The sequence below is a fragment of the Lissotriton vulgaris genome, chromosome 11, assembly GCF_964263255.1.
Source record: "Lissotriton vulgaris chromosome 11, aLisVul1.2, whole genome shotgun sequence".
NCBI classification, from domain to species: Eukaryota; Metazoa; Chordata; class Amphibia; order Caudata; family Salamandridae; genus Lissotriton; species Lissotriton vulgaris.
Window position 1 is genome coordinate 101,310,825 of NC_141699.1, and position 27,907 is coordinate 101,338,731.

The window sequence follows — 27,907 nt, forward strand, 5'->3', positions numbered from 1 at the left end:
TGCTAGATTTCGTAAAGTTAGTGTTATCGGACGAATCCGACTAGGTAGAGCTGAAACGAAAAAGGATCTGGACCTTTGGATAGCAAAGCTATGCTGGAGCACCGAAATGCTGAGTTTACCTAGCCCAGGGGCTGCGGATGCATAGGTCTGGAAAGACGTCGGGAATCCTCGTTGCAGTCTATGGAGCCTGAAAGAAGAAGTTGCTGGCAGGCGACCAGTGAAGAGATTCGGAGGGATCCAAACCTGGATCGAAGATGGAAGACACCTGTAAGCAGAGGGGACCAAGTTCTGAATCACTAGCCAGTGATTAGATGGGCACCAGGATGGCACCGGCTGAAGTCACCTCGACCAGGTGAGTGGGCGACGCTGGGCTCTGCAGTCTCACGGACCAGGAGGCGTTGTCGGCGACCAGGATGGAGGTGCGAGCTGTCCCACGATGGTATCTGCTGTCGACGTCGCTGGACCCAGGATTGGGGCAACAAGTCTTGGCAAATGCAAGCCCACGCGGTGGACTTAAAATGGCGTCTGGAGTGGACCAGGAGGGTCCGGGGTGCTCCTCTGTTGGAGGGGAGCAAGGGCCAGTCTGGAGCAACCAGACCAGCGGTGTTGTCGTCGTGGTGCGTCGTCAAGAGGGCCACAAGCCAATAGGCAAGTAGCCGGACAACGCGGTGAGCAGCAAAGAGCAGAAGGGCCCCACGCAGATCTGGTGGATGCTGGGGGGCTGGACTTCGGTGCTGGAGCTGCTCAGGGTTGGGGCTTTCGAACCCCAAAGCACTCACTCGAGGATCCCTCGGCGGTCGTGCTGGATAAGCGTCGTGCAGTTCTGAAGATGGCCGGTCCCTCGAGGTCTCGTCACACCCACGGATCTCAGCTGGGCTGATAATGTAGGTAGAGGTCATAGGTGCCAGGGAAGCCGGGTCTCGCCGTGCTGGTCGGTCGGATTCCGGAGGAAGGACGTGCAGCAAACTGCAGTGTTCTTAGATGGTGCCTGCGGGTGCAGGGTGACTACTCCTTAGTCACAAGGGAGAAATCTTGAGAATAAATCTTGAGTTCCTTTCGTAGAAAGTAGGCTCCAGGATTCAAAGATGATCTAATTTGGAAGGGGGCCCGCTCCTATCTTTATACTAGGAAAAGGGGCTGGCACGCGACTAGGTCCTGCCCATGGGTGGGACCAGGAAGGGGGGTGGTTACACCCCTCTCCCATGCCGGACTTTCCCCAGCTCAGGGGCTGGTGTGCCCCTGGAACTGGTTCTAGCCGGCAGATGCATAGTGAGCACCGGGGTGCCACTTGCAGTCACCTTCCTCTAAAGCCCTGCCTACCCAGGATACACAAAACCCTGTCTGGGATGGTGCTAGCACCGCCCCTGACAGGAAACCCTTTGTCCAAGCCTCCCTCGCTGGAAGGACTCCCAGCAGCAGGAGGTCAGACTTGTGTCTGTGGTGGCAGCATCCATTTTGTGATGCTGAGGCTCGAGTTAACTTTAACCGGGGTTCACAGTTACATACATGTCGTGTCCCTCTAGAAGGGTGGAATGCTAACCCCGTCGCCAGAATTGGCGAGGGGTTAGTATTCCAATTCGTATGACACCTTACTCGACATGTTTTGATAAAGCGATACCAGAGTTGGCATATAACCGCGAGGATTATAATGCACTTAAGAGTATTTGTTATGCGTTATCATGGAACAGCTATTAGGACTTGGTTCCGCAAGCTGCAAACGGGCTCAGCTCATGCCAGAGCACCATCTCACACGTTTCCAAGCACTCTGCCTTCAGGATTGTCAAGGCCTGCCATAGGAGTGACTGATAGGAATCTGTGTGTCCATTTTAGGGTTAGATATAGGTATACTATATGTAAAGCAAGGGGTGATTACACCACCTTGCCCCAGCTGTCGTGCAGCCAGTTGTGTCAGATTTAGATGGCCAGCCAGGGGTGACATAATACATGCTGCAGCCCCTGGTAGGCCCTGGGTACACCTATGCCCTGAGTTACAGGGTCTGATAAGGGGGCCCAGTACCAATTGGTAAATGCACCTAAGGTACACGTGTCAATTTAGTGAGAGAACAGCAAGGCTGTGGGGGTCTGATTAGCAGGCCCACAGCCAGAGAAGTCGTAAACCAGTGAATCAAAAAGCAAAAATCTGGGGTGATCATAGGATTGCAGACCCTACTCTCCTACACTCATAAACCGTTGCCTGGACCTGAATAGAAGTTGTAGACGGTGCAGAAGGCACAGTTGGCTCTCGCAGTGTAGTAGAGTGAGGAACTGCGGTAGTTGCAGGCACCCTAGGTTGAGGAGACCCTTGATGAGACGGTGGAAAACTTCTATTATAATCCTCTAGCATGTATTGCAGATTAGAAATGAGGGATAGCAGTATTTGCGCTGTGGGAACCTGAACAGAAGGTTCCTCCTCATGGAAATAAGGATCTTCCTGATCGTCACAGTCCTGACATTTAATGACCAGCTCCGAAGGGCTTTGAGCTACCCGGACTCTATCATCATCGACCTCATCAGAACCAGAGTCCTGCTCCGAACCCATGGCAAAAGGTGATGGAGGCTGAGAGTGACGAGGAATCGAAAGCTGATCCAAAGGCACATGTTGACGTTAGTGCAGGGGGGTCAACAGCAGGAGCCCCAGAACCGGATGAAGAAAGTGGCACCTAAGGCAATGATGCGAAAGTAGACGTCGACGACAGTAACACAGTCGACAGGACAACAACTGTCGACGAAGCAGTTGACGGCAAGACTCAGCCGTCGCCGAAGCCACCGTCGCCGAAGCCACCGTCGCCGAAGCTGCCGCCGACGGAGCCACCATCGACGGAGCCGTCGTCGACTGAGCACCAGTCGACCACGCACCCATCGACAAAGAGACTCTCTTCACAGCAAGCGTCGACGAAGATTTTGATGTCGATGAGACTCCCTTTTTTGACATAGACAAGGAAATTGGAATCGTCGACGAGACAGACTTGAAGCTAACACACACCATCGTCGACACTAACGATGTCGAAGCAGCCGCCGTCGACGAGTCGCTGGCACAAGATGTCGTCACTGTCGTCGTCAGAGAGCTGGAGACGGCAGATTTCGTCGTCGGAACGACCGTCGACGCTCCCGTCGACGATTTAGCACGTTTGTTAGAGGAAACATGCGTAGAAGGAGCTGTGGACACCCGAGTGTCAAGTCAAGTCAAGTCAAGCCAAGTCAAAGGATTTATATAGCGCACTACATACCCAGAGGGTCTCAAGGCGCTTAAGAAGGGGTGGGGAGTTACTTGTCGAATATCCACGTTTTAAGTTGCTTTCTGAATGCTAGGTGGTTCTGGGTAAGGCGAAGGTAAGTGGGAAGAGAGTTCCAGGTTTTAGCTGCCAGGTAGGAGAAGGATCTACCTCCCATGGTGGTCTTGTTGATGCGAGGTACAGTGGCAAGGGCTTGGTTGGAAGATCGAAGCTGGCGGGAGGGGGTGTAGAAGGACAGTCGTGAGTTGAGGCATTCTGGTCCGATTTCGTAGAGTGCTTTGTGTGCGTGGGTTAGGAGCCGGAAAGTGATCCTCTTATTGACGGGAAGCCAGTGGAGGTTTTTCAGGTGACCAGAGATATGTTCTTTACGCGGGATGTCTAGTATGAGCCTGGCAGAGGCGTTTTGGATTCGTTGGAGTTTTTTCTGGAGTTTAGCGGTAGTCCCGGCGTATAGGGTGTTTCCGTAGTCCAGGCGGCTCGTGACCAGTGCGTGGGTGACCGTTTTCCTAGTTTCGGTGGGGATCCAACGAAATGTTTTTTTGAGCATGCGAAGAATGTTGAAGCAGGATGAGGAGACGGCGTTGACTTGTCTGTTCATTGAAAGTGAGGAATCCAGGATGACGCCCAGGTTCCGTGCGTGGTCTGTCGGGATGGGCGCTTTTCCAAGGGCTTCTGGCCACCAAGAGTCGTCCCATGCGGAGGGGGAGGAACCTAAGATGAGGACTTCTGTTTTATCAGAGTTCAGTTTCAGACGGCTGTGTTTCATCCATTCGGCTACTTCTTTCATTCCTTCTTGTAGGTTGGTTTTGGCGGTGCTAGGGTCATTGGTGAGTGATAGGATCAGTTGAGTGTCATCCGCGTAGGAATATGATGTTGAGGTTGTGTTGGCGGGCGATGGCCGCGAGGGGGCTCATGTATACGTTGAAAAGGGTGGGGCTGAGTGAAGATCCTTGTGGTACGCCGCAGATGACTTCAGTGGCCTCTGACTTGAATGGTGGGAGGCGGACTTTCTGGGTTCTTCCGGTGAGGAACGAGGTGATCCATTCCAGTGCTTTTCCTTGGATTCCGATGTTTCTGAGACGCTGTAGAAGGGTGCTATGGCAGACTGTGTCGAAGGCTGCGGAGAGGTCGAGGAGGATGAGGGCGACTGTGTCTCCATTGTCCAGTAGGGTTCGAATGTCGTCTGTTGCTGCGATGAGGGCGGTCTCAGTGCTGTGTTTTGCTCGGAAGCCGGACTGTGAGGAGTCGAGGGATTTGTTGGCTTCGAGGAAGGCGGCGAGCTGGTTGTTGACAGCTTTCTCGATGACTTTGGCCGGGAATGGAAGGAGCGAGATAGGGCGGTAATTTTTGAGTTCGGTGGGGTCCGCTGTGGGTTTTTTCAGAAGGGCGCAGAGTTCAGCGTGTTTCCAGCTTTCCGGGAAGGTGGCGGATTTGAAGGAGCAGTTGATAACGTCTCGGAGGTGCAGTGCTATGATGGAGTCTGCTTTATTGAAGATGTGGTGAGGGCATGGGTCTGTGGGGGAACCTGAGTGGATGGAGTTCATCAGGCGGATGGTATCCTCAGTGGAGATTGTGTTCCAGTCATTAAGGATGTTTGAGGGGGGTGAAGGTCCAGCAGATGGTTGGGTGGGTTGGTCTCCGGGTTGGTTGTCAAAGCTGTTGTGGATGTCTGCAATTTTGTTGTGGAAGAATGAGGCTAGGGAGTCGCAGAGGGCTTGAGAGGGGGTGATGTCGTTAGAGTTGGCCGAGGGATTGGTAAATTCCTTGACGATGTTGAAAAGTTCCTTGCTGTTGTGGGCGTTGTTATCTAGTCGTCCCTTGAAGGCGGTTTTCTTGGCCTTTCGGATCAGTTGATGGTGTATGCGGGTGGCCTTTTTGAAGGCGTCCTTGGTGCTGGTGGTTGGGTATTTTTTCCAGGCCTTCTCAATGGAGCGGCAGAGTTTCTTGGATTTCTTAAGATCATCGTTGAACCAGGAGGCCTTCTTGCTGCCAAGTTTGATTTGTCGTTTTTTCAGTGGTGCTAGGATGTCGGCGCTGTTGGATAGCCAAAGGGTGAGGTTGGTGGCGGCTTGGTCGGGGTTTGATGAGTGGGCTGGGGGGTTTAGAAGAAGCGATGAGGAGATCTGGTCGATGGTGATTTTGTTCCAGTTTCTTTGCAGAGTTGGTTGGGGGTGGTTGTTGGGTTTGGGCTTGTTGTAGGTGAAGTGAACGCAGCTGTGGCCAGTCCAAAGGAGCTTCGTGGTGTGGCTGAAGGAGACATGATTGCTGGAGGTGAAGATAGGGTCGAGGGTGTGACCTGCGATGTGGGTGGGGGAAGTGACCAGTTGTTTAAGTCCGAGGTTGGCGAGGTTGTCCAGCAGGGTGGTGGAGTTGCGGTCGTTGTTCTTTTCAAGGTGAAAGTTGAGGTCTCCTAGAAGGATGTAATCTTTGGAGGGGAGCGCGTGTGGAGTGATGAAGTCCATGATGTCCTCACTAAATTGTGCGCGGGGTCCTGGAGGCCTGTAAAGGAGGGTGCCTCTGAGTGTGGTCTTGGGGTCGATGTGGATCTGGAAGTGAAGGTGTTCAGAGTTGGCGAGGTTGACGTCAGAGCTGTTGAGATATGGATGGATTTCTTATGGACGATAGCGATTCCTCCTCCTGTGTGGCCGGTACGGTCCTTGCGTATGATCTTATAATCTTCTGGGATAGCAATGGTGATGTCTGGGGCGGAGGAGGCGTTCATCCATGTTTCAGTAAGGAAGGCGACGTCCGGAGAGATGGTGTCTAGTAGATTCCATAGGTCAATGGCGTGCCTGTGGACCGAGCGGGTGTTGAGCAAGATGCATTGTAGGTGGTTGGTGTTGGGAATCAGAGGTGTGATCGTAGCGGAGTGGTTGACGTTGCAGAAGAATTTGCAGGAGTAGCATGAGAAAGGTCCATGGGTGTGTCCAGGAGCGGCTTGGACGCAGTTCGGGGGACGGCCGGGGTTAAGAGCTAGGAGGGTGGTGGCATCGTAGGTAATGCGGGAGGGCTGGGCAATGCGAGGGCCAGGGGGTCTGGCGCTGGGCGCGGTCCAGGCGCGGACGGGCGTAGACGGGCTTACCTTTGGCGCGGATTGGGCGCGAACGCTGCGCGTAAACGCTGCGCGGGGATGCTGCGGTCATATAAGGATGGTGAGGGGGGGGGAGGGGCGAGGGCGGCTCAGCTGGGAGGCGGGGCGGGCTCAAGGGAACAACAACAACAAAATCAAAATGGAGGGGAGGGCAGAGCAGGGCGCCGGGGGATATTACAAGAGCAATGCGCAGGTAAATATCAGAGCAAGCAGCCAGTAAAGCAGTGACCAAGCAATGAAAACGCAATTGAATCCTAGCGCTGTTAAAAAATAAACAACACTTCGTAAAAAATGCAGCTTCACAATACGATACCGCCTTTCAGCAAACAGACAGGGGAGCGACCACTCAAGGCAGGAGCGAGGAGTGGATCACGGCGCTGCGAGGTCAGGGGACGCTCTATATTGGTAGTGGGAGGGCGGCTCAGCTGGGAGGCGGGCTCAAGGGAACAACAACAACAAAATCAAAATGGAGGGGAGGGCAGAGCAGGGCGCCGGGGGATATTACAAGAGCAATGCGCAGGTAAATATCAGAGCAAGCAGCCAGTAAAGCAGTGACCAAGCAATGAAAACGCAATTGAATCCTGGCGCTGTTAAAAAATAAACAACACTTCGTAAAAAATGCAGCTTCACAATACGATACCGCCTTTCAGCAAACAGACAGGGGAGCGACCACTCAAGGCAGGAGCGAGGAGTGGATCACCAGTGTCAGATCTCGGGAGCGTAGGCGTAGCAGGGGGAGGTGGAGACACAGCAGGAGCCTTCTGGAGTTGAGGTTTCCTCTTCTTTAGGAAAGGAGATGGCAAATCCTGCACACTGCTATGTTTAGAAGTGGCTCCAGACACACCTGACGCCAGGCTTTCTGCGTCTGAAAGAGGTACATCCTTATCCTTCAACCTCTGCAACCACAGGAGGAGACGCCCTTCCCAGTCCTTACGGGTCTTGGTTGAGAAAGTTCTGCAAATTTTACATTTTCCTACCTCATGCTCTGGATTGAGGCAGTAAATACACTTCTCGTGAGGGTCCTCTGAGAAGAGCCGCAATTTCCCACAAGAAGCACATGGTCGAAACAAAGACTTCTTACTTGAAGACATTCCAGAAAACTGTAGAAATCCAGAAAAAAAGTTGCAAACTGAGCAGAGCTCAGGGAGACTCCCATCACACGACGTGCGGTAGAAAATCTGAGGGCCTCAGCCTCTGAGGAGAAGGTTCTAGAGGGGTGCTTTCGCCTGATTGGCTGTAGTTTGGACAAACATAATGACATAGATATGCTAAAAAGTGTTCTTTTTCTTCTAATGTATTCCTATGTGTTAATGATAACCTTGGTACTTGTAAGTATTTATGGTTTTGGAATGTATGCAATTATGTTTTCATATACATGTATTATTGGTTTTATTGCTATTTTATTTACCGTGGGGCTCCCACATCGACAACAGGGAATATTCAAGCATGTGAATCTATGAAAGACACCCTAATACTGCCGAATCAAAAAGAATTGATGCTGTCAGAAAGAGTAGTTTTTATTAGACTAGACTAGCACTCAACTAATGCTGTTTTCCTTTGTAACGGTACACACAGTCACTGAGCAGCAGCCATCCCTTAGGACGTCACTAGCCAAAATCATATCAACTGGTCAGAAGGGATCCAAGTATTTACTCAGATCTAATATTAACCCTACAGGGTGCATTGGTAGATCTACTGGCACCATCACCATGCCCAGAAGGTACACCTGGATACAATCAAACGTCTTCAGGAGAGTTGCAACCGGCCTTAATTTCCATAGCATTCAACGGTTGATTCAGAGCTGGAACGATTCAAGGATAATCGCACCACAGTACGATTTTTGGAGCTACTGTCGCGCCAACCAAGCAATTTCCCTACCAATACATGCAATTCAGAGGCTATTTCCGGGTAATGGTTACAGACTGCGTTAGCTCTCCTAACTTGTACTGCAGCAACCAACCCAGGCCTTTCGGGTCTGTGGATGTGGCACCCACAGACATTGCTCCATCCAGCAGGCACAGCAACCCTCCAATTCTTCTCCTGATGCGACAGCTACCAAAACCCTTTACTTTGCCCTCGTAGGCACACGCCTGGCTGTTTGGAGGCTGAATATTGCATTATCTCACGGTCTCAAAATCCATGACTTCAGACAAATGGGCCTTAAACACTGTTTGAAAGGGACAAGCTCTTCCCTTGATTTCATCCCTAACTCCCAATCCTCCCAAACCGAAGCGACTTTCAGATGAGCTTTCAGCAACTCTGATACAGGAAGTCAACCTTTTGCAGGAAGTCAACCTTTTGCAGGCTAAAGGTGCCAACGAATAAGTACCGGACTCATAGAGGAGGATAATCCAACTCGCATTACTTTCTCATTCTGAAGGATGGAGGCTTCCTGCCTTTTTTTGGACATTCATCCACAGAACATCTTTCTGAAGAAGGACAGATTCAAAATAGTCTCTTTGACACAAATTCTGTTAGTTCTAGACTCAGAAGTGGCTAGTGTCCTTGGACTTGCGGGGTGGTTATTTCCATTTACCCGTCCTGCAGTAACACAAGCTTTACCTACAATTCAAGGTGTGCCATAAACACTTTCAACTTACAAAGCCCCCCTACGACCTTACATCAGTCACTCGAGTGTGCAAAAAATGATGGTGGTGTTCGCTGCCTGTCTTCGAAGGTTAGGGGCACATACCTGTACCTCAATGACTGGCTGCTAAAGGTGAGCTTATCGCAGTCAGTAGTAGACTATCTCCAGACGACGGCCTCACTTCTGACATCATTGGGTTTCATAATCAACGAGCCAACGTCCCACTGAGTCCCCCACGAAGACTTCCATTCACTGGGGCAACTCTAGACCTTTTCCCTACTGCAGCGAGATGGGGCATTCAGAATATGACCCTGATATTTAGGGATCAATCCTGGGACTCGGTGAGGATGATTTGGATGCTTCTTGGTTCTCTGCCCTCTTGTATCCTTATTATCCCAAATACCTGGTGGCATAGGCAGGCCCTGCAGTTGAGCCTCAGATTCCAGTGGACCCAGCTACTTTAAAAGAAATGCTTTCCAAATGCAAGAGCGGACAAACTAAGCAGCCATCATCTTGCGTAACCAGAGTGGTGTCTTCTTCCAGAGGTACCACAGGGCGTCTTTGAGCACTGGAGTGTGCCTTGGCTAGATATATTTGTCATGGTCAAGAATGCACAGTTCAAACAATTCTACACGAAGGAGATTCCTCCAAAGTAATTCAAGACCTGCTGAAATGAAAGCAAGGCCTCCTGTTTGCATTACCACTGCTATATCTCCTGCTTAGAGTGTAGGAAGATCAATTCATTCTGATCACGCTGGACTGGTCCAGGAGAGTGCGGTACACAGAGCTCCTGAGCATTTGTCCTCCGATCAGGCTCTCGCTTTGGGAGGAACACCTGTCTGTACATAGGGCAGGGTCATGCATCAGAATCTCCACAACTTACACATCCAGGTAGTGGAAGTTATCCTTGCTGCCAAACGCCCTTCAAACGTAGTTGATTTACATTGGCGCTGTGATAGATATGTTGTCTGGAATGGCGCCCTAAACACTGACCCTTGCAAGCTAAACATTCTGATGTTCTTTTGTATGTTCTTTAGATAATCAATCAATCAATCAAGGAATTTGTAGAGCGCGCTACTCATCCGTTAGGGTCTCAAGGCGCTGGGGGTGGGGGTGGTTGCTACTGCTCGAACAGCCAGGTCTTGAGTTGTTTCCTGAAGGCGAGGTGGTACTGTGTCAACCGGAGGTGGGTGGAGAGAGTTCCAGGTCTTGGCTGCCAGGTAGGAGAAGGATCTTCCTCCGGCGGTGGATTTGCGGATGCGTGGGACGGTGGCTAGGGCGAGGCTGGCGGAGCGGAGCTGACGGGTTGGTGTGTGGAAGGCGAGGCGGTTGTTGAGGTACATGGGGCCCGCGTCGTGGAGAGCCTTGTGTGCGTGGGTGAGGAGTCGGAATGTGATTCTCTTGCTGACGGGGAGCCAGTGCAAATTCTTCAGATGAGCGGAGATGTGGCTGTGGCGGGGATGTCCAGGATGAGTCTTGCCAAGGCATTCTGTATGCGCTGTAGTCGTTTCTGGAGCTTGACTGTGGTTCCGGCGTAGAGGGTGTTTCTGTAGTCTAGGCGGCTGGTGATGGGGGCCTGGGTGACCGTCTTCCTGGTTGAGGTGGGGATCCATCATAAGATTTTTCAGGGCATGCGCAGGGTGTTGAAGCAGGACGAAGAGACGGCGTTGACTTGCTTGGTCATCGTGAGGGAGGAGTCCAGGATGAATCCCAGGTTGCGAGCGTGGTCTGTGAGTTTTGGGGCGGTGTCCAGGGCAGGAGGCCACCAGGAGTCGTTCTAGGCCGAGGGGGACGGTCCCAGGATGAGGACCTCCGTCTTGTCTGGGTTCAGTTTCAGACGGCTGAGCTTCATCCATTCCGCGACGTCCTTCATTCCTTCCTGGAGGCTGGCTCTGGCGGTGTCCTGGTCGTTGGTGAGGGAGAGGATCAGCTGTGTGTCGTCAGCGTAGGAGATGATGTTGAGGTTGTGTTTGCGTGCGATGGCCGCGAGGGGGCTCATGTAGACGTTGAAGAGGGTGGGGCTGAGCGAGGATCCTTGTGGGACGCCGCAGATGACTTCGGTAGCCGTGGACCGGAACGGGGGGAGGCGGACTTTCTGGGTTCTGCCAGCGAGGAACGAGATGATCCATTCTAAGGCCGCGCCTTGGATACCGGTGTCGCTAAGGCGTAGTATCTGGGTGTGGTGGCATACCGTGTCGAAGGATGATGTGAGATCCAGGAGGATGAGTGCGTTGGTTTCCCAGTTGTCGAGCATCGACCTGATGTCATCGGTAGCTGCGATGATGGGCGGTCTCAGTGCTGTGGTTTGCTCGGAAACCAGACTGTGATGGGTCGAGGGATCCGTTAGTCTCGAGGAAGGCGGAGAGTTGTTGGTTGACTGTCTTCTCGATGACTTTGGCGGGAAACGGGAGGAGCGAGATGGGTCGGAAGTTCTTGAGGTCCGTGGGGTCCGCGGTGGTTTTTTTCAGGAGGGCGCGGAGTTCGGCATGCTTCCAGCTTTCCAGGAAGGTGGATGATGCGAAGGAGCTGTTGATGATGTCGCGGAGTTGGGGTGCGATGATGGAGTCGGCTTTGTTGAAGATGTGGTGTGGGCAAGGGTCGGTGGGGAAGCCGGAGTGGATGGTGTTCATCGTGCGGGCGGTGTCATCGGTGCTGACTGAGTCATCGGTGCTGACTGAGTTCCAGGTGCAGAGGGTGGCGGTTGGGTGCGCTGGTTCGGTGGTTGGTTAGTTGGTCTGTGCGCCGAAGCGGTCGTGTATGACTGCGATCTTGCAGTGAAAGAATGAGGCGAGTGAGTCGCAGAGGTTTTGCGAGGGTGTGATGTCGTTGTTGCAGGCGCTGGGGTTGGAGAGCTCTTTAACGATGCTGAAGAGTTCCTTGCTGTTGTGGGTGTTGTTGTCTAGGAGCTGTTTGTAGGTGGTTCTCTTGGTGGTACGGATCAGTTGGTGGTGCTTGCGGGTGGCATTCTTGAGGGCTGTCATGTTCTCTGTTGTCTGGTTCTGGTGCCAGGTTTTCTCCAGGGAGTGGCAGGTTTTCTTTGAGTTTATGAGGTCGTCCGTGAACCAAGGGGCTTTCTTGCTGTGGGGTCCGCTGGGTGGTTTCTTCAGTGGAGCGAGTTCGTCTGCGCAGTCGGCGAGCCATTGTGCGAGGTTGCGGGCTGCTTCGTTGGGGTCCGTCGTGGTGGTGGGAGGGTTCTGGCTTAGGGAGGTGGTGGGCTGGTTGGCAGTGATCTTGCTCCAGCTTCTGCGGGGGGCCTGTTGCGGGTGGTGGTGGGTCGTGGTTTTCTTGAAGGAGAAGTGGACGCAGCTGTGGTCAGTCCATTGGAGTCCGGTGGAGTGGCTGAAGGAGATGTGTTTGCTGGAGGAGAAGACGGGGTCAAGCGTGTGGCCGGCGTAGTGGGTGGGGGTTTTCACCAGTTGCTTGAGTCCGAGGTTGGTGAGGTTGTCCAGCAGGGTGGTGGTGTTGCTGTCATTGTTGTTCTCCAGGTGGAAGTTGAGGTCTCATAGGAGGATGTAGTCTGGGGAGGCGAGGGCGTGCGGGCTTACGAAGTCTGCAATGGTTTCGCTGAATTGAGTGCGTGGTCCCGGGGGTCTGTAGATAAGGGTGCCTCCGAGGGTGGTCCTGGGGTCGGTGTGTATCTGGAAGTACAGGTGTTTGGCGGCTGTGAGGGTGTCTTCCGAGTTGGTCGTGATGCGGATGGTGTTTTTGTGGACGATGGCGATGCCTCCTCCGGTTTGGGGTGCGGGCCTTCCGCGTGATCTTGTAGCCGTCCGGGATGGCTATGGCGATGTCGGGGGCTGAGGAGGCGTTCATCCAGGTTTCCGTGAAGAAGGCGACGTCCGGTGATGTTGTGTCTAGGAGGTTCCAGAGTTCGACTGCGTGTCGGTGGACGGAGCGGGTGTTGAGCAGGATGCACTTGAGGTGATTCTTGCTGGTGGTAGGCTTGGTGGGTGTTGGCCCGGGATGGATGCAGGTGAATTTGCAATCTTGGCAGGTGAAGGGTTCGTGGGAGCGGTTCGAGGTGGCAGGTGGGGCTCCGGCAGGTGTTGTGTGTGCGGAGGGTGGCGGCGTTGTAGGTTCGTCGGGTACGTTGGCATCTTCGGGATCCAGGGTTCCTGGCGCTGGGCGCGGTCCAGGCGTGGACGGGCGCGCAATCGGCACGACCGCTGCGCGTACGCGTGGACTCAGCCATAAGTGGCGTAGTTGGAGGGAGGAGCAGCTGGGAGGCGGGAGCGGGGTGGCGAATAGGAGGGGGAGAGGGTACAGAAGGGAAAAAAAGGGGGGCGGGCCGCGAAGGAGCAGCAGCAGGGAGTGGGGGAACAACAGCGGGAACAGGCGGCAGGGAAGCACAAAAGTCAGAAAAATACAGGGGCACAACGGTCAGACAAATAAGCAAAAATTAGGCACAGAAACAGGAAAAAACACAACCAATAGGCACCTACGCCCTGGGGCAGCGGCGAATAGGCGGCAGCAGCAGGGGGAACCGGCTCACTCAGGAGGAGCCATGCGGCGGGTGGAGCGACCGGCTCTGACAAGGTCAGGTCAGGTCACACATCCCCGTCGCGTGTCCACCGCCTAAATAGCAAGAGGGAGGAGCAGCTGGGAGGCGGGAGCGGGGTGGTGAATAGGAGGTGGAGAGTGTACAGAAGAAAAAAAAGGGGGGTGGGCCGCGGGAGAGCAGCGGCAGGGAGCGGGGGAACAACAGCGGGAACAGGCGGCAGAGAAGCACAAAAGCAGGAAAAAAACACAACCAAGAGGCACCTACGCCCTGGGGGCAGCGGCGAACAGGCGGCAGCAGCAGGGGGAACCAGCACACTCCGGAGGAGCCACGCAGCGGGTGGAGCGACCAGCTCTGACAAGGTCATGTCAGGTCACACAACGCCTTGCGTGGGAAAGTGAAAGGTTATTTTTTTCGTTTTTTTTTTTACTTTACCTACCCATCTGTCTTTAAGTCAATGGTTGTAATGTGTTTTATATAAAAGGTTTGAATCGCATATTTCCCCCAAACAATTTGTTATGTCCCAATGGAATCTGAAGTTGGTCATGACATTTCTCATGTACAAGCCCTTCGAGTATATGCACAACTGTTTTTTAAGGCTATCAACACTAGAATGCATTTTCTTCATTGCCATGTGTAGGAAAGTGGGTTTCTCTTGCAGTAACTCCCCCATTTCTTGCCAGACTACTGATGCACTTTGACTTGATGCGCCCAGGGTCCAACAATCAGGCTCCCAGGGCCTGCGTTTTTCCCTCAAAACAAACCCAATTGGCATCTTTAGCCACATGTCAGCCCCTGGTAAATGGTACCATAGGTGCCCAGGGCACTGTGACCAGAGAAAGCCTCTAAGGGCTGCAGCACTTATTGTGCTACCCTTAGAGGTCCTGAACCCTGACACTCGCACACTGCCTTAGCAGGCTGCGTGTCTTGGTGCAGAACAAAGCAAAGAGTCGACATGGCACACATCCCTGTGTGCCATGTCCAATAACCGCTGCCCTGGCATACATCAGTCACCCCTCTGGCTGGGTGCCCAATGCCAGTGGTGAGGGTACAGGTGCATGAGCCCTGTACCCCTACATTACCAAGGGCCATTCCTGGGCACTAAGTGCAGTGCTGCCATTAAGAGTATATGGTGCTGGGAGATTGTAATTATGAACTTGACAACACCATAATGGCTACACTGAAGACTGGGAATTTTGGTATCAAACTTTGTCGGATTTAATGTAAAATGCACCACATAGGGCATCTTAGAGATGCCCCTTGAAACTTGACCAACTTCTAGTGACCTGACTGAGTGGCTGATTAGGCTGCCACCACCAGACATGTTTCTGGACCCCTGGGTCGAGAGCTGCTGCTTTTGGGGGCCTAAAACAATGCACATCCTGGGAAGAGGTGCCAAGTCTCCTCCCCCAGGATGTGCAGGGTTCACGAAGGAGAAGCTTAAAATGCATGCCGCTTTTGTGAGCCTCTCCAGGCCGTTTGCTGCTTTCAGCAACTGGTCCCCACTGGTTCTACACCCTACTTTGGGCAGGAGAACCGGCGGGAAAAACAAGTGACAGAGAGAGGTGTGCCCATCTCTGCCAACTCCACCCCAAAGGTGGGGGAGGCGAGGTGAAGAACAACCTCGAGTCCCCGCCATCTTGAGGATGGGGGACCCAGATAACAAGGGACAGGCTCCTGCCCCCCTCCGACTGGAGAGTGGCAGAATAGGGGGTGTACCCACCCCAGGGAAAGGTCCCATTGGTCCCAGCCCTTTACCTACCTGTAATGCCCCTAAATTTAGTATTTAGGGGCACCCTGAACCTTCCTTCCTCAGATCCAGCAACAACAAGAAGAGAAGAAGAAGGATGAAAAGCCGTGCAGAGCTAACAAGAGGATGACACCCACTGACTTGACCCCAGCCCTAAAGGCCTGTCTCCCCTCGAACCTGCTTCTGCGAAATCCCTGTGTCTCCTGCAGCCACCAACCTCAAAAGCCCCGGAGGACCAGACTGCCTTCACTTCAAAGACAGAATCTCCTGTGAACACCTGACTTGTTCAAACTGCAGCTTCTGGTGCCAACCATAAACCCAGAATCCAGCCCACTCTGCACCCGGAAAACCCGTCCCAAGCTTGAGTGGAAAAATACCATGAGGAGGACCTCCCGGCGATCCTGACCTGAGATCCGGTGACCCCTGACCTAACTCAAGCCTCCAGACGCTGAATGCAGTTTCAATCCGGAGGACCCCCTCTACCGCGACCAGAGCAGGTAAGGCAATCCAACGTCCCCAGGCACCCCTGCACCCGACAGCCCAGGGCCTAGTGTGCTCAAACCAACAGTGCCTAACCAACCCTCAACATCCCAACTTACCTTTCGAAGTGGTGGTCGCACCTCGAAGATCCTCGTCCCCGATCCTGCAATGTGCCTTTGTCCCGGAGGTTCTCCATTGGAAACAACAGGGCACCATTTTTTTTAAATTTTATTTTATGAAATGGGGGGATGTCTACGATGGAAAATGTTTTCGATGTCAAATGGATGAGGCAGACATTGTTCATGTATTTTTTGATTGTAATGCACTCCTCCAGTTTTTTGTACGTATTGAGGGATTTCTGTTTGAAGTAACGAAGGTGCAATGCCATATTAGCCGTGAACTGCTGCTTTTTAGGGTTGGTAATGATATGCCTAGAACACAGAATTCTTACTCCTATCGTTATTTTATTTTTATGGCAATGGCGGTAGCCAGGTTATGTATTGCTACAATGTGGCTGAAACCAGAAGCACCTGCATTTGAAATGTGGAGAGCTAAGTTTTATAATGTGTTCCATTTAGAATTTAACCTATATTGCATCACATCTGTTAAAAAAAAACAACTAGGGTTGAAGATATGGCAACCAATGCTCCAACAATTTGAAGTTTCACTTTGAAAATTTGGTTTAGGATATATGTACTTCTATGAACTGAATAATAAAGAAATAAAAAAAAAAAAAAGGAAACAACAGGGCACCGACCTCAAAAAGGCACCCTGCACCTGGCCGCCCTCGTGCCGCTGAGTGTGCACCTTTGGTGCCACTTTGGTCCCCAACTTCCCCTGAGCTAAACCCTAGGAGCTTTGCTCCCACAACCTCGTGGCCTGTTTGCCAGCAGCCACCAACCGGAGACCCCCTATCCTCCATAGGATAACATTGGGCCTCAACACTCTGCACCCGGCCGCCCTAGTGCCGCTAAGGGTGCAAATCTAGTGCATCACTGACCCTGGGATGCACTAGAACCTTAACTCCCACAGTCGTTTACATACCTGCAAATTGATACCCTATGGAAAAAAACCAGGTTAACATTGACAATTTTCCCTCCAAAAAACGAAGTGGAGTTTTGAAAACTAAAGATATTCTTTAAAAATCGTACAAATAACCAAAAGGTGTTTTCTCACCTGTTTGCAGGAAATGTCCCAGGCATCCAGCATTGAGTTAGAAAAAGTAACGTAAAAGTAACTTACCTGCAATTTATTGAAAAAGCCTATTCATTCCAATGTACTGTATGTACTAAGTGTTGCATACTACTGCTCCCTTGTAAATCAAACAAAGTACAATTTCTATTACATTTTCAAACTGTTCTATATCCAGTAACTTATTACTGAAAAGTATTTAAAACTTACATGTACCAGGCCTGCTTGGTTCTAAAAATAAACAGTCAATTTTTATACAAAAACAATTGGCCTAGAGTTCAGTTCTTTGGTGTGTGATTTCATTTGCTGACTGAGTGTGTACATCAAATGCTTAACACTGTCCTCTGATACGGTCTTACTGCTCAACCAAGCTACCACTAATAGAGAGTAAGCTTCTATCTAATTTTAACCTCTGCCTACCTCTGGGGACACTTGGACTCTATACACACTATACCTCATTTTGGTTTAGTATATATAGAGCCAGTTTCTTACAACATTACACTAGTACGCTATGTAAGTCAACTACAATGCAGGCCACTTTGGGTCAAACTGCCCTACACTACTTTATTTCCAGGCAAACTGTTACTAAGGACTAAAGGCTGCTTTCATACCAAAGGTTGAGGTTCCTTTCCACGATAGCCAATTGATTACTCTGGCAGCATTTTTTTGCACCAACTGGGCCTTCAAAAAAGGAAGAGAGTCTTCATTGTCATGACCCTAGAAGGGCCCGAGTGTTTACATCGACCAAAAGACCACTGTGTGGATAACCAGCTCCCTGAGGGGTTTTACGGTGCAAAGGAAGCCAGGGTTATGTAAAAGATTACCATGTAAGGTGAATTGACCTCTGTATTAAGAGTTACTATGCACTCTCCAAGAAGCAGGTCCCTGAAGGCTTGCAGGCTCATCCCAACAGGGCACTACAATGTATTTTCCGAGAGGGTTACCTGTTCTAGATATCTGCCAGGCTAAGAGGTTGGTATTGATACATACGTTCAAGAAGAACAAGTTACTTACCTTCGGTAACGCTTTTTCTGGTAGATACAGTATCTGCCTGTGGATTCCTCACCTTGTGAATATCCCCTTGCGTCACCAACATTCGGAAAATCTTTTTGTAGCCTCGCGCCAACGTCACAGAGGCACAGCATCGCGCGCGACTCCGCTGACGTCACCGACACCATAATAGGCCCACGCCTGCGTGATGACATAAGTTCCGCCTTTTTATCCATGCCTTCAAGGCACACGGACGGATCGACAACAGTAGATATATACACAGTATACAATAGTCGAGATAACACACACAGTGTAAAGACAATGCAGTAATTCAATAAGAATACCATATATACATCTAAACATTGCCATTATCTAAGGCATAAAAGAGTGGACAACAGGGAGGCGGGTGGGCATGTGAGGAATCCGCAGGCAGATACTGTATCTACCAGAAAAAACGTTACCGAAGGTAAGTAACTTGTTCTTCTGATGGATACATCTGTCAGTGGATTCCTCACCTTTTGAATAGAGTCCCACAGCAGTCCCCACTCCCGGAGGAGGGTGTCCACTCTCCTATACCAGAAAATCCTGGAGGACAGAACGCGCAAAGTGGCCGTCCCTCCTCACTTCGGAATCCAAGCAGTAATGCTTCCCGAACGTGTGGAGGAAAGCCCAAGTCGCCGCTCTACAAATGTCCTCTACAGGTACACCCCTAGACAAAGCAGATGTAGAAGACTTTGCTCTAGTAGAATGAGCCCCTATACCCTCTGGAGGTTCCTTACCCACCAGGGAGTAGCAGATCTTGATGCATATAATGATCCATCTAGAAAGTGTGCGCTTGTGCACAGTTTTTCCTTTCTTGCAGCCAGCAAATCAAACAAACAGCTGGTCATCCACCCTGAATTCTCTTGTTCTGTCCAGGTAGAAGCTCACCGCCCTCTTAGGGTCCAAGCGGTGAAGTCTCTCCTCCTCCTTGGAAGGGTGAGGGGGAGGATAGAAGGTAGGAAGGGTAATAGACTGTCCTAGAAGGAAGGGAGTTACCACCTTAAGCAGAAAAGCAGCCCTGGTCCTAAGAACCATTCGTTCAGCATGAATGGTCAAGAATGGGGGCTTCGAACTAAGAGCGTGAAGCTCACTTACCCTCGTTGCCGAGGTAATAGCAACCAGGAAGACCGTCTTGAAAGACAAAAGTCTCAAAGGACACTTGTGCAAAGGTTCGAAAGGAGAACCCATCAGGAAAGTAAGCACCAGATGTAAGACCCATTGAGGCACAATAAAAGGAGTAGGAGGAAATTTATTTGTAAGGCCCTTCAAAAATCTTAAAACCACAGGAGATTTAAACAATGACGGCTGATCCGGCAAACAGAGAAATGCCGAAAAAGCCGAAAGATAACCCTTGACTGTGGCAACAGCAAACCCTTGCTGCGCCAAAGAACGAGCAAACTGTAGTATATCAGACAAACGAGCCTTCAAAGGGTCAACAGATTTCTCTCCACACCAAGTGACAAATTTAAACCATCTGTATGAATAGATTGAGTTGGTGGAGTCACGCCTGGCCGAAAAAATGACATTCACCACATCATGTGGGAGAGAAAAGGAATTCAGGTTGCCCCGTTCAATCTCCAGGCATGAAGGGTTAAGGTCTGGAGGTGGGGGTGTAGAACCTGCCCCTCCATCTGAGAGAGGAGATCTGCCCTGAAAGGGAGACGGAGCGGTGGAGAAGATCTGTGCACCACACCCTTCTTGGCCAATCCGGGGCGACCAATATGACTTGGGCCCAGTTTTGGCGAATCTTCCTCAGAACTCGAGGAATCAAGGGTATGGGAGGAAACACGTAAAGGAGTCTTGGGTCCCAACTCAACTGAAACGCGTCCCCCTAAGCTCCCTGCGTCGGATACTGGAGAATGCAGAACGACGGGCAATGAGCATTCTCGTGAGTGGCGAACAGGTTCCCCCGAGGAGTTCCTCACGTCGGAAAGACGAGACGAACTACCTCCGGATGGAGCCTCCACTCGGGGTCGGCTGAGAACTGCCGACTGGGACTGTCTGCACGAACGTTCAGAACTCCGGCCAGATGATTTGCCATCAGACAAATCTGATGGTCCTGAACCCAGGACCAGAGACGCAGAGCCTCTCTGCCGAGACACTGCGACCCTACTCCTCCCTGTTTGTTGACATACCACATCGTGGTGGTGTTGTCCGTCAGGACTTGAACCGTCCGACCGCGAAGGGAAGAAGGCCTTGAGTGCCAAACTTATCGCCCGCAATTCCAGAAGGTTGATGTGAAGCAACCTTTCCTCTGGAGACCAAAGACCCTTGACCTCCAGATGAGCACCCCACCCTAGAGTGGATGCATCCGTTATCACTGTGGCCACAGCTGGAGGCAGTTGAAAGGGCTTCCCTTGAGACAGGTTGCCTTCCACTCCCCACCAAGTCAGATCCACTGCAGTTTCTCTGGAGATCCTCATAACCTCCCTGAGATCTCCATTGTGTTGATACCACTGCCTGAGGTGGCACCTCTGGAGTGCCCTCATGTGCCAGCGTGCATTGTTGACCAACAGAATGCAGGAAGCCATCAGACCGAGCAGGCGAAGGACCTTCAGGACTGGAACGACTGCTCTATTGAAAAATAAAGGAATCAACTCCTGTATGTGGCGAATCCTTTGAGGAGGAGGGAATGCACGACACAGTTGTAGCCAGTACCGCACCTATGAACAGGTTGCACTGGGAGGGCACAAGGTGAGATTTGGGCACATTAATCGAAAAACCCAACCTGTACAACAACTGAGTTGTCACTTGCAGATGATGGAGCACCTTCCCTGGAGATTCTGCTTTGATCAGCCAGTCGTCCAGATACGGGAATACCAGTATCCCCGATCTTCTGAGAATTGCTGCAACCACAGCCATCACCTTGGTGAAGACTCGAGGCGTAGTAGTAAGACCAAACGGTAGAACCACAAACTGGTAATGTTGTGATCCTACCGTAAAACGGAGATACTTCCTGTGTGACTGCAGGATAGGGATGTGAAAATATGCATCCTGCAAGCCTATTGACACCATCCAGTCTTCTTCCATCAGCGCCTGAAGAACATGTGCAAGAGTTAGCATCTTGAACTTCTCCTGTTTTAGGTAAAGGTTCAAGATCATGAGATCCAGGATTGGACGAAGTCTGCCATCCTTCTTGGGTATCAGGAAATGCCGGGAGTAGCTTCCCTGACCCCTTTCCTGCTCTGGAACCATCTTTATCGCACCCTTTCATAACAGTAACTGGACTTCCTCCTGCAGGAGTAACAGGTGTTCCTCCGTGCAAAAACCTTGGCAAGGAGGGTAATTCGAAGGGAATTCCCGAAAGGGAAGAGCATACCCATTTTCTACGAGATTAAGAACCTAAAGATCTGATGTAACCGATTCCCAATCCCGTAGAAAACAGGTAAGCCGACCCCCTACAGGACTGGCATGATCCGGAATGGCGGATCTAGGGCTGCTTTTCTGTGGCTGGGGGGTTGGAAGAGGTGGAGGAGAAGGAGGAGGCTTGACGTCCTCGAGGACAAGCTCTTTGCTTACCCCTGTATGACTTATACAGTGGATTTTGCTGTTGCTGCTGCTGCCCTTGACGGTAGGGACGAAAAGAAGAACGTCCAAAACCTCTATACCTTTTGGTAGATGAACCTCTAGTCTGCAGCCCCAAAGATTTGGCAGTAGCCCTACTGTCCTTAAATCTTTCCAAAGCTGCATCAGCTTTTTTTTACCAAAAAGACCAACACCGTCAAAGGGCAAATCCAATAACGCAGCCTGAACGTCCGCCGAAAAGTCCGATGACTTCAGCCAGGAAGCCCTTCTAGAGGCAACAGCAGTTCCCATGATGCGAGCAACTGAATCAGTGGTGTCTAGCACACTCGGGTTCACTGGACGTGCAGCCGCCTGTGCATCAGCCAATACCTCATCAAAATCCTTCCTGTTGTCATCAGGAATTTTAGGAGCCAACAGTCGCAATGAATCCATCAGGGCATGAATGTATCTACCCATAAGGCAAGTGGCATTAGTCGATTTTAAAGCCATACTTGCTGAAGAGAAAGACTTCTTCGCAGTCGGATCCTATTTCTTGGATTCCTTATCCTCGGGCACTTGAGGGAATGCACCCACAGTCTTTTTTTAAAAGCCTGCCTGAATAACCAGACTTTCATGGCAAAGGATGCGAGGATAAACACTCAGGATCCCCAGGTGCAACTCTATACCTCCTTGTAAAACTTTTAGCCACTGCAGGAGCTATAAGAGGCTTGCTCCAAACCTCCAAAATAGGTTCAGTTAATGCTTCATTAAAGGGAAGCAACGGTTCAATAACAGAACTTGGGAAATGGAGAACCTCAGTCAGGAGATTGGATTTATATTCCACTGTAGGCAAGGTTAAATTTAAAAGTTCTGCAGCCTTCCTCATGACCATGTGGTATGGCTTAACATCCTTTGAAGGGGCATCAGACACAGATAGCAGCTCCCATTCAGGAAAAAGTTCCAAACCACTAGCTTCTCCTAGATCTTCAAAACAGTCCTCCTGAAGCTCACCTTCTTCCATCTCAGCTTCTCTATATCTTTGCTCCTCTATGAGGCGCTGAGCATCCTTTCTGGATCTCTCTTTCAACAGCCGCGCCGTTGGATCAGTGAACGACTCCGACTGAGCCGGTATCGACGTCGAGATCGAATCCGAAGGCCCAGGGTGCTGTTTTCGAGGTCAACTCGGAGCCGGCGACGTCGGTATCGGCGTCAACGACGCAGAGTAATGCCAAGGCGGCGTCGGAGCCGGCATAAATGGCATAAAGAGAGCTGGAGCATAGGAGTGGGGAACTCCTAAATTATACGCCAGAGGACCCATAGGACCTGAAGGTGCACCAGAGGGGTACCATGCTCTGGAATAGACACCATACATAGCGTTTAAAAACGCAGTAGGGTCTTGACCTGGAGCTGGGAAAGGTGGGTAAGAACCCACAGACTGACCTTTCAGAGATTCCGGATTCGCCTCCTCTTCCACAGGTGGTTGGGTCATCGAACCCTCATTCAAAGGGACTTCTTCATCCTCTCGAGCCCGAGACGGCGCCTGAGACGGATTCAAAACTGGAGCCGGCGATTGAACCTGCGACTCCGAAGGCGAAACCTCACGTTCTGGATCCAAAACCTCTGGTGATGGAAACACTACATCCTTCCCATGCTTCCTCTTAGGTGACTTCGGTCTCGAGTCCGAATCCTTAACGCAGTGATGCCAAGATTCATGCCTTCGCTTCTTACGCTTCTTTTTCGACTTCGAAGCATGACCGGATGACTACTTCGAAAGCGACGCAGAGCGGGATCTTGACCTCGATCTTGACTTTGACCTCTCCCTTCTCGATCGGGATCTCGAAGTCTTCTTTTCTTTACTTCCTCTTAACTTCGCCATTAAAAGCTTAGTCTCCCTCTCTCGAAGTGCCTTCGGATTCATCTTCTTACACGAAGAACAGCTATCGACATCATGGTCCGAACTCAGGCACCAGATACAGTCCTCGTGCGGGTCCTTGATCAACATAATTTTGCCGCACTCTCTACATGGCTTGAATCCGGTCTTCTTAGTCGACATCTTCAGTGAGACAAAGAAGCAAGAAAACAGAGAAAACAGTAACAAAGTTAGCAACAGCTACAGAGATTCCCCGAAACCGTTAGCGTCGGCGACGCGGAAAAAAGGGAACTGTTGTCATCACGCCGGGGTGGGCCTATTATGGGGTCGGTGACGTCAGCGGAGTCGCGCGCGATGCCGTGCCTCTGTGACGTCGTCGCAAAGCTACAAAAAGAATTTCCGAATGTTGCTGACGCAAGGGGATATTCACAAGGTGAGGAATCCACTGGCAGATGTATCTATCAGAAACACTACTGCCTTGACAGTCAGGTCTGGAGGAAATGTTACTTTGCCTTCTCAGTTCTAGAGGACTATTTAGTCTGAGTACACTCCACAGATTCCCCACCCTAGGGAGATACTGCTATGGTATTGATTATAAGTTAGAGAACTGTGTTAGAAGCATTCATCAGAAGAACAAGTTAATTACCTTTGGAAAGGCTAACTGTAGATTTCTCACTGCCCTCCCACTTTCCGATTCTGTTGACTTGCCTGCAACAAGGGTCCCAAGTTAGGAATCAGCACAATTTGTACTACGCTCCATGTCTCAGCACCCGGAAGGAGAAAGGCACAAGGAACTGACAAACTGGTGGCCCTTATATGCAGAGCAGCTCTGCCACATTTGGGGCGGTACGGAGTTGCAGCTGAACCAGCTGGTGCCACTACAGGCGCACGTTATTAGAGACAAGAGTACACAAATGCAATGGTCAAGGACCTTGGGTATCAACGAGATATGTACACATTGGTCCCAGACAAGGACGATATGAGCAGAGGAAAATTAATATAGACTAGGAATCAGTACTATATTTGTGCTGTCCAGCCAGACAGGATCATTTTAATATTTCAAATATTTGCAAAAAGTAAAGTAAGAACACAATCCTGCATCCAACAAGGTGTACGTAAACAAAAACCAAACGCTCAGGCAGAACAAACACTTGTACATCATACAGTAAATAAAACAAGAATAGATGTGCGGAGACACCGTTACACATGGGCAATGACAGATTAAATTGCGTTAACGGTGTACAAAGAGTTGACGAAGTTTCGATCCCATGAAAGCAATTGTTGGATCATCATCAGGACATTACATTACATGCCTGAGTAAAAATGCCGTAGTAATTGAACAGTGGTGCAATGTCACACAAAACAATTTCGCAAAAAGGACAGCAGTAACGTACCCAAATGAGAGAAAGATAGATCGAGTCATGTGGGAGTAGAGATTGTCCGCTGAGTACAGCAGTTAGATAAGCCATAAGAATTGGCCGGTGGTGCTAGGCCATGATATCAAATGGCCTAGTAATGGACCGCAATGGCGTGTCCAGTTGAGAGACAGAGATAAATTGGAAGGGCAACAGGATGGGATTGCCAGCAGATAACCACATAGCGATCAACCATGAGAAATACAAGTGCATCGATGTGAACACCTCGGTCTAGACCGCGGCGGCGTGTCTGTGCGGGGAACCTGGAAGCTGAATGCAGGCCCCAGCTGCACTGTTGCTAACATTCTCTAGTTCCAGTCTAGCATCTGAGGATATTCTAGAGGTGAGGAATCAGTAGTTAGTTAGATTATCCACTAGAAAAAACATCACAGAAGGTCAGTAACGTTTTTACCAGCACACATCCTGAAACAGCCAGCTAGAAGCCTAGTGGACACAACCAAATAGGGCTATTTTACGATTATAGGAATGGATGATAGGATGATTATAGCAATTTTCCTCATCGGAAAGTCAAAGAAATGCTCTAAACCAGTGAATGTCCTGCAATGCAATCTCCACACACTAATTATCTACCCACTACCAAATACTGCATGTACCAATTGTCTTAATATGTGTCCGCCTCTTCCCCCAACATCTTGCTGTTTGGGGAAGAGCAAATTTCTCAATTTGTGGGCAGAAGGGCAGAGCTATGACCCCCAGGAATAACAGCGGCTTCTGAATTCCAGCCTTTTTTGTACCACTATTTGCATTTAATTTTATAAAGGGTGCTACAAGGTTCCCACTTGGAAGAGCTTATTTAAGACCAACCACCGTAAAATCATGTGTCCCAGCCAGCATATAATATAAATTATCTATCACAGGGGTGAAATGTAGTAGGTCTTTTTACATTTTGACACAGACCTTTAAGTGATTAAATCAGTGGAACTACAAGCATTTTCTATTGCTCAGTAGATCTTCTTCCGAAAGGGCCTACAGTTTGATGAAAAGTTAATCTAATATGTCTAAAGATGGCTCTCTCAATCCAAACAAATCATATGGGTAGCTAGGCATTCTTACAACAGGATGCAAGTCTGTGGAACCCTTGATACCATTTAGGGTCACATATCAACCATCTATCATTTCATTGGGTAAGTCAGTAAAATCTGGCTGCTCCTGATGTAAATGTTACGCCTTGGACTCATCCGATATAGTTGTGTGGACTTACTTATCTCTGAACCAAGGGGACATCTAAGCTGAAACTTAGAGAGGTATTCAGGCTTTTTCAGCCTGTTGAAATGCATTATGAAACTGAAATGATTTGCTTGGATGGACCTCCTCTTTTAGCATCAGCACTGCATGCTGCATTCTTGTGTTTTTCAAGCATTTAGTTTCATTCAAACAAAAGTGAACAACCCTTTTAGTAGTCAAGAAAGCCACTAAACTGTTCAGAACACTTGAATAGAAACTAAACACATGTTAATACAAAAACAAGAACAAACTTTGACAAAAGAGATGATAAGTATTAAAAATCAGCTACCTATTAAGAAACAAATGGCTTAGCAACAAACAACCTTGTTAAGGATCATTGGGTCTAGGAACATGAAATACATAAAGTCATGGAAAACCCAGCATGGATCAGGTTAATCAGATCTGTCTTTCGTTCACCATGCATCTGTTTTGAAAGACTCCACCAAGTCACAAATAAGCTTACTGTGCCTTACTTACAGAACACCCCCAGTAATCAGAGAGATTCACAAGGCCAAATATGGTTCTATACTCCCACCTCATATTTCCCCTTCCTCCAAACCTATGTAGATTGTTCCATTGTTTACCATTTATCTGGAATACTTCGGTTCAGAGGATCTGTGCCTGGTGGCTGCTTCTCTAAAGAATATCGCCACGGTTGCAGGTAACTCAGCCACATCTCCAATACCTTCAAGTAGAACAAATAATGATAGGTAGGTCATGCTATTATAAAATATCATGAAGGAAAAGCAATCAAAGAGGTTGCATTGAAGGTTTCAAGACTGATCCTTAGATATTACCTCTAGAGGCTCACAATTTATGACAGCCACACCTCAAAAAAAACAATACAGGGTAGATCAAATAGGAACATGCGCACACACACAAGGATAGATTAAATTATATCATATTAAATACATACCATACAGACTAAGTGAAGTGTTTGAGTCTCATGTCTTTCTTGAAAGTGTATCCAGAGTCCTGACCCTGCAAGCAACTCAACTAAATTTGCCACAAACATTGGAGAATGGAAGGGGCACATCCCAAGTATTGTATGCAAAATTCTACACTAACAGTAAAGGCAGGTGACTCAAAATGTAAATAGAGAACAAAACTAAAGAAATACTGCACAACTGCTCAAATCAAACTGCAAATGGTGTAGGACAGACATGAAAAACGCAAAAAGCTAAACTAGATATTTTGGGCGTGGGTATAAAACCACTGAGACAAATAAAGGTCTGAATTCAAAAATGCCCCAGGAATTCAGCAGAAGGTTACACTCACTTTTCAGGATTACAGAAGGTGACATTATGTAGTAACCATTACGCAGGTGCACATTATGTGGGTTCCACAATGCAGAGAGGTTGCTCCTTCATTTGCATAGAGATCTAGCTTACGGGTAGGAAGTCCCCCTCTGAGGGTGCCATTTAGGAGTCAGCAGAGAGGACCCCTGGGACCTACAGTAACACATTCTACCTTCCCACAGACTGATGCACCTGCATACGTGTTGCACCCTGTGAGGTGGTCCTCCTCCGACAGGGAGGCTAAGGTTTCACCTGCAAGGTATGGACAAGGCAAAAGGAGCCACACTTGTCTGTAAGCACACCTAGCCCTTGAAGAACAACAGGATGGGTTTCACCCCAGTACTGCATCAATCCTCCTGGAGGCCTTCAGCTCTGCCCTGAAGGATCCTGCAGCATTTTGAACTCCTGCTCTGTGTTTACCTGCAGCAATTTGTCCAGCATGTTGTAACCTTTAGCTTTAGCGCTTGCGTTGAAGAGAGTGCTCGTTCTTTGTTAAGACCTACCACACTAGTCTGCACCAGGGACACCAAATGAGTGTGCATAGATTGGTGCAAACTGGGGCCTTGCAACCCAGCTCTTGGTCCCAGCTCTTACCCCGAGAACCCTGGCCTAAATTCTAAGCACTAAAGTAAGTTCACTGGATACACATTCCTAATGCTGCTTAACACGAATTTCATCAGTAGGCTACACACTGCTGATCAGCATTAGATCAA

At 49.9% G+C, this 27,907-nt stretch overlaps 1 protein-coding gene across 2 annotated transcripts in view; it reads right to left on the bottom strand.

Annotated features, from left to right (window-relative positions):
* SMPD4 (sphingomyelin phosphodiesterase 4) overlaps positions 1-27,907 on the bottom strand; it is a 601,593-nt gene that overhangs the window by 201,067 nt on the left and 372,619 nt on the right. For both annotated transcript variants that reach the window (XM_086942783.1, XM_086942784.1), the window contains one exon: positions 26,481-26,581. In XM_086942783.1, the coding sequence (XP_086798909.1) occupies positions 26,481-26,581 (101 nt within the window). The remainder of the gene's footprint in view (positions 1-26,480; positions 26,582-27,907) is intronic.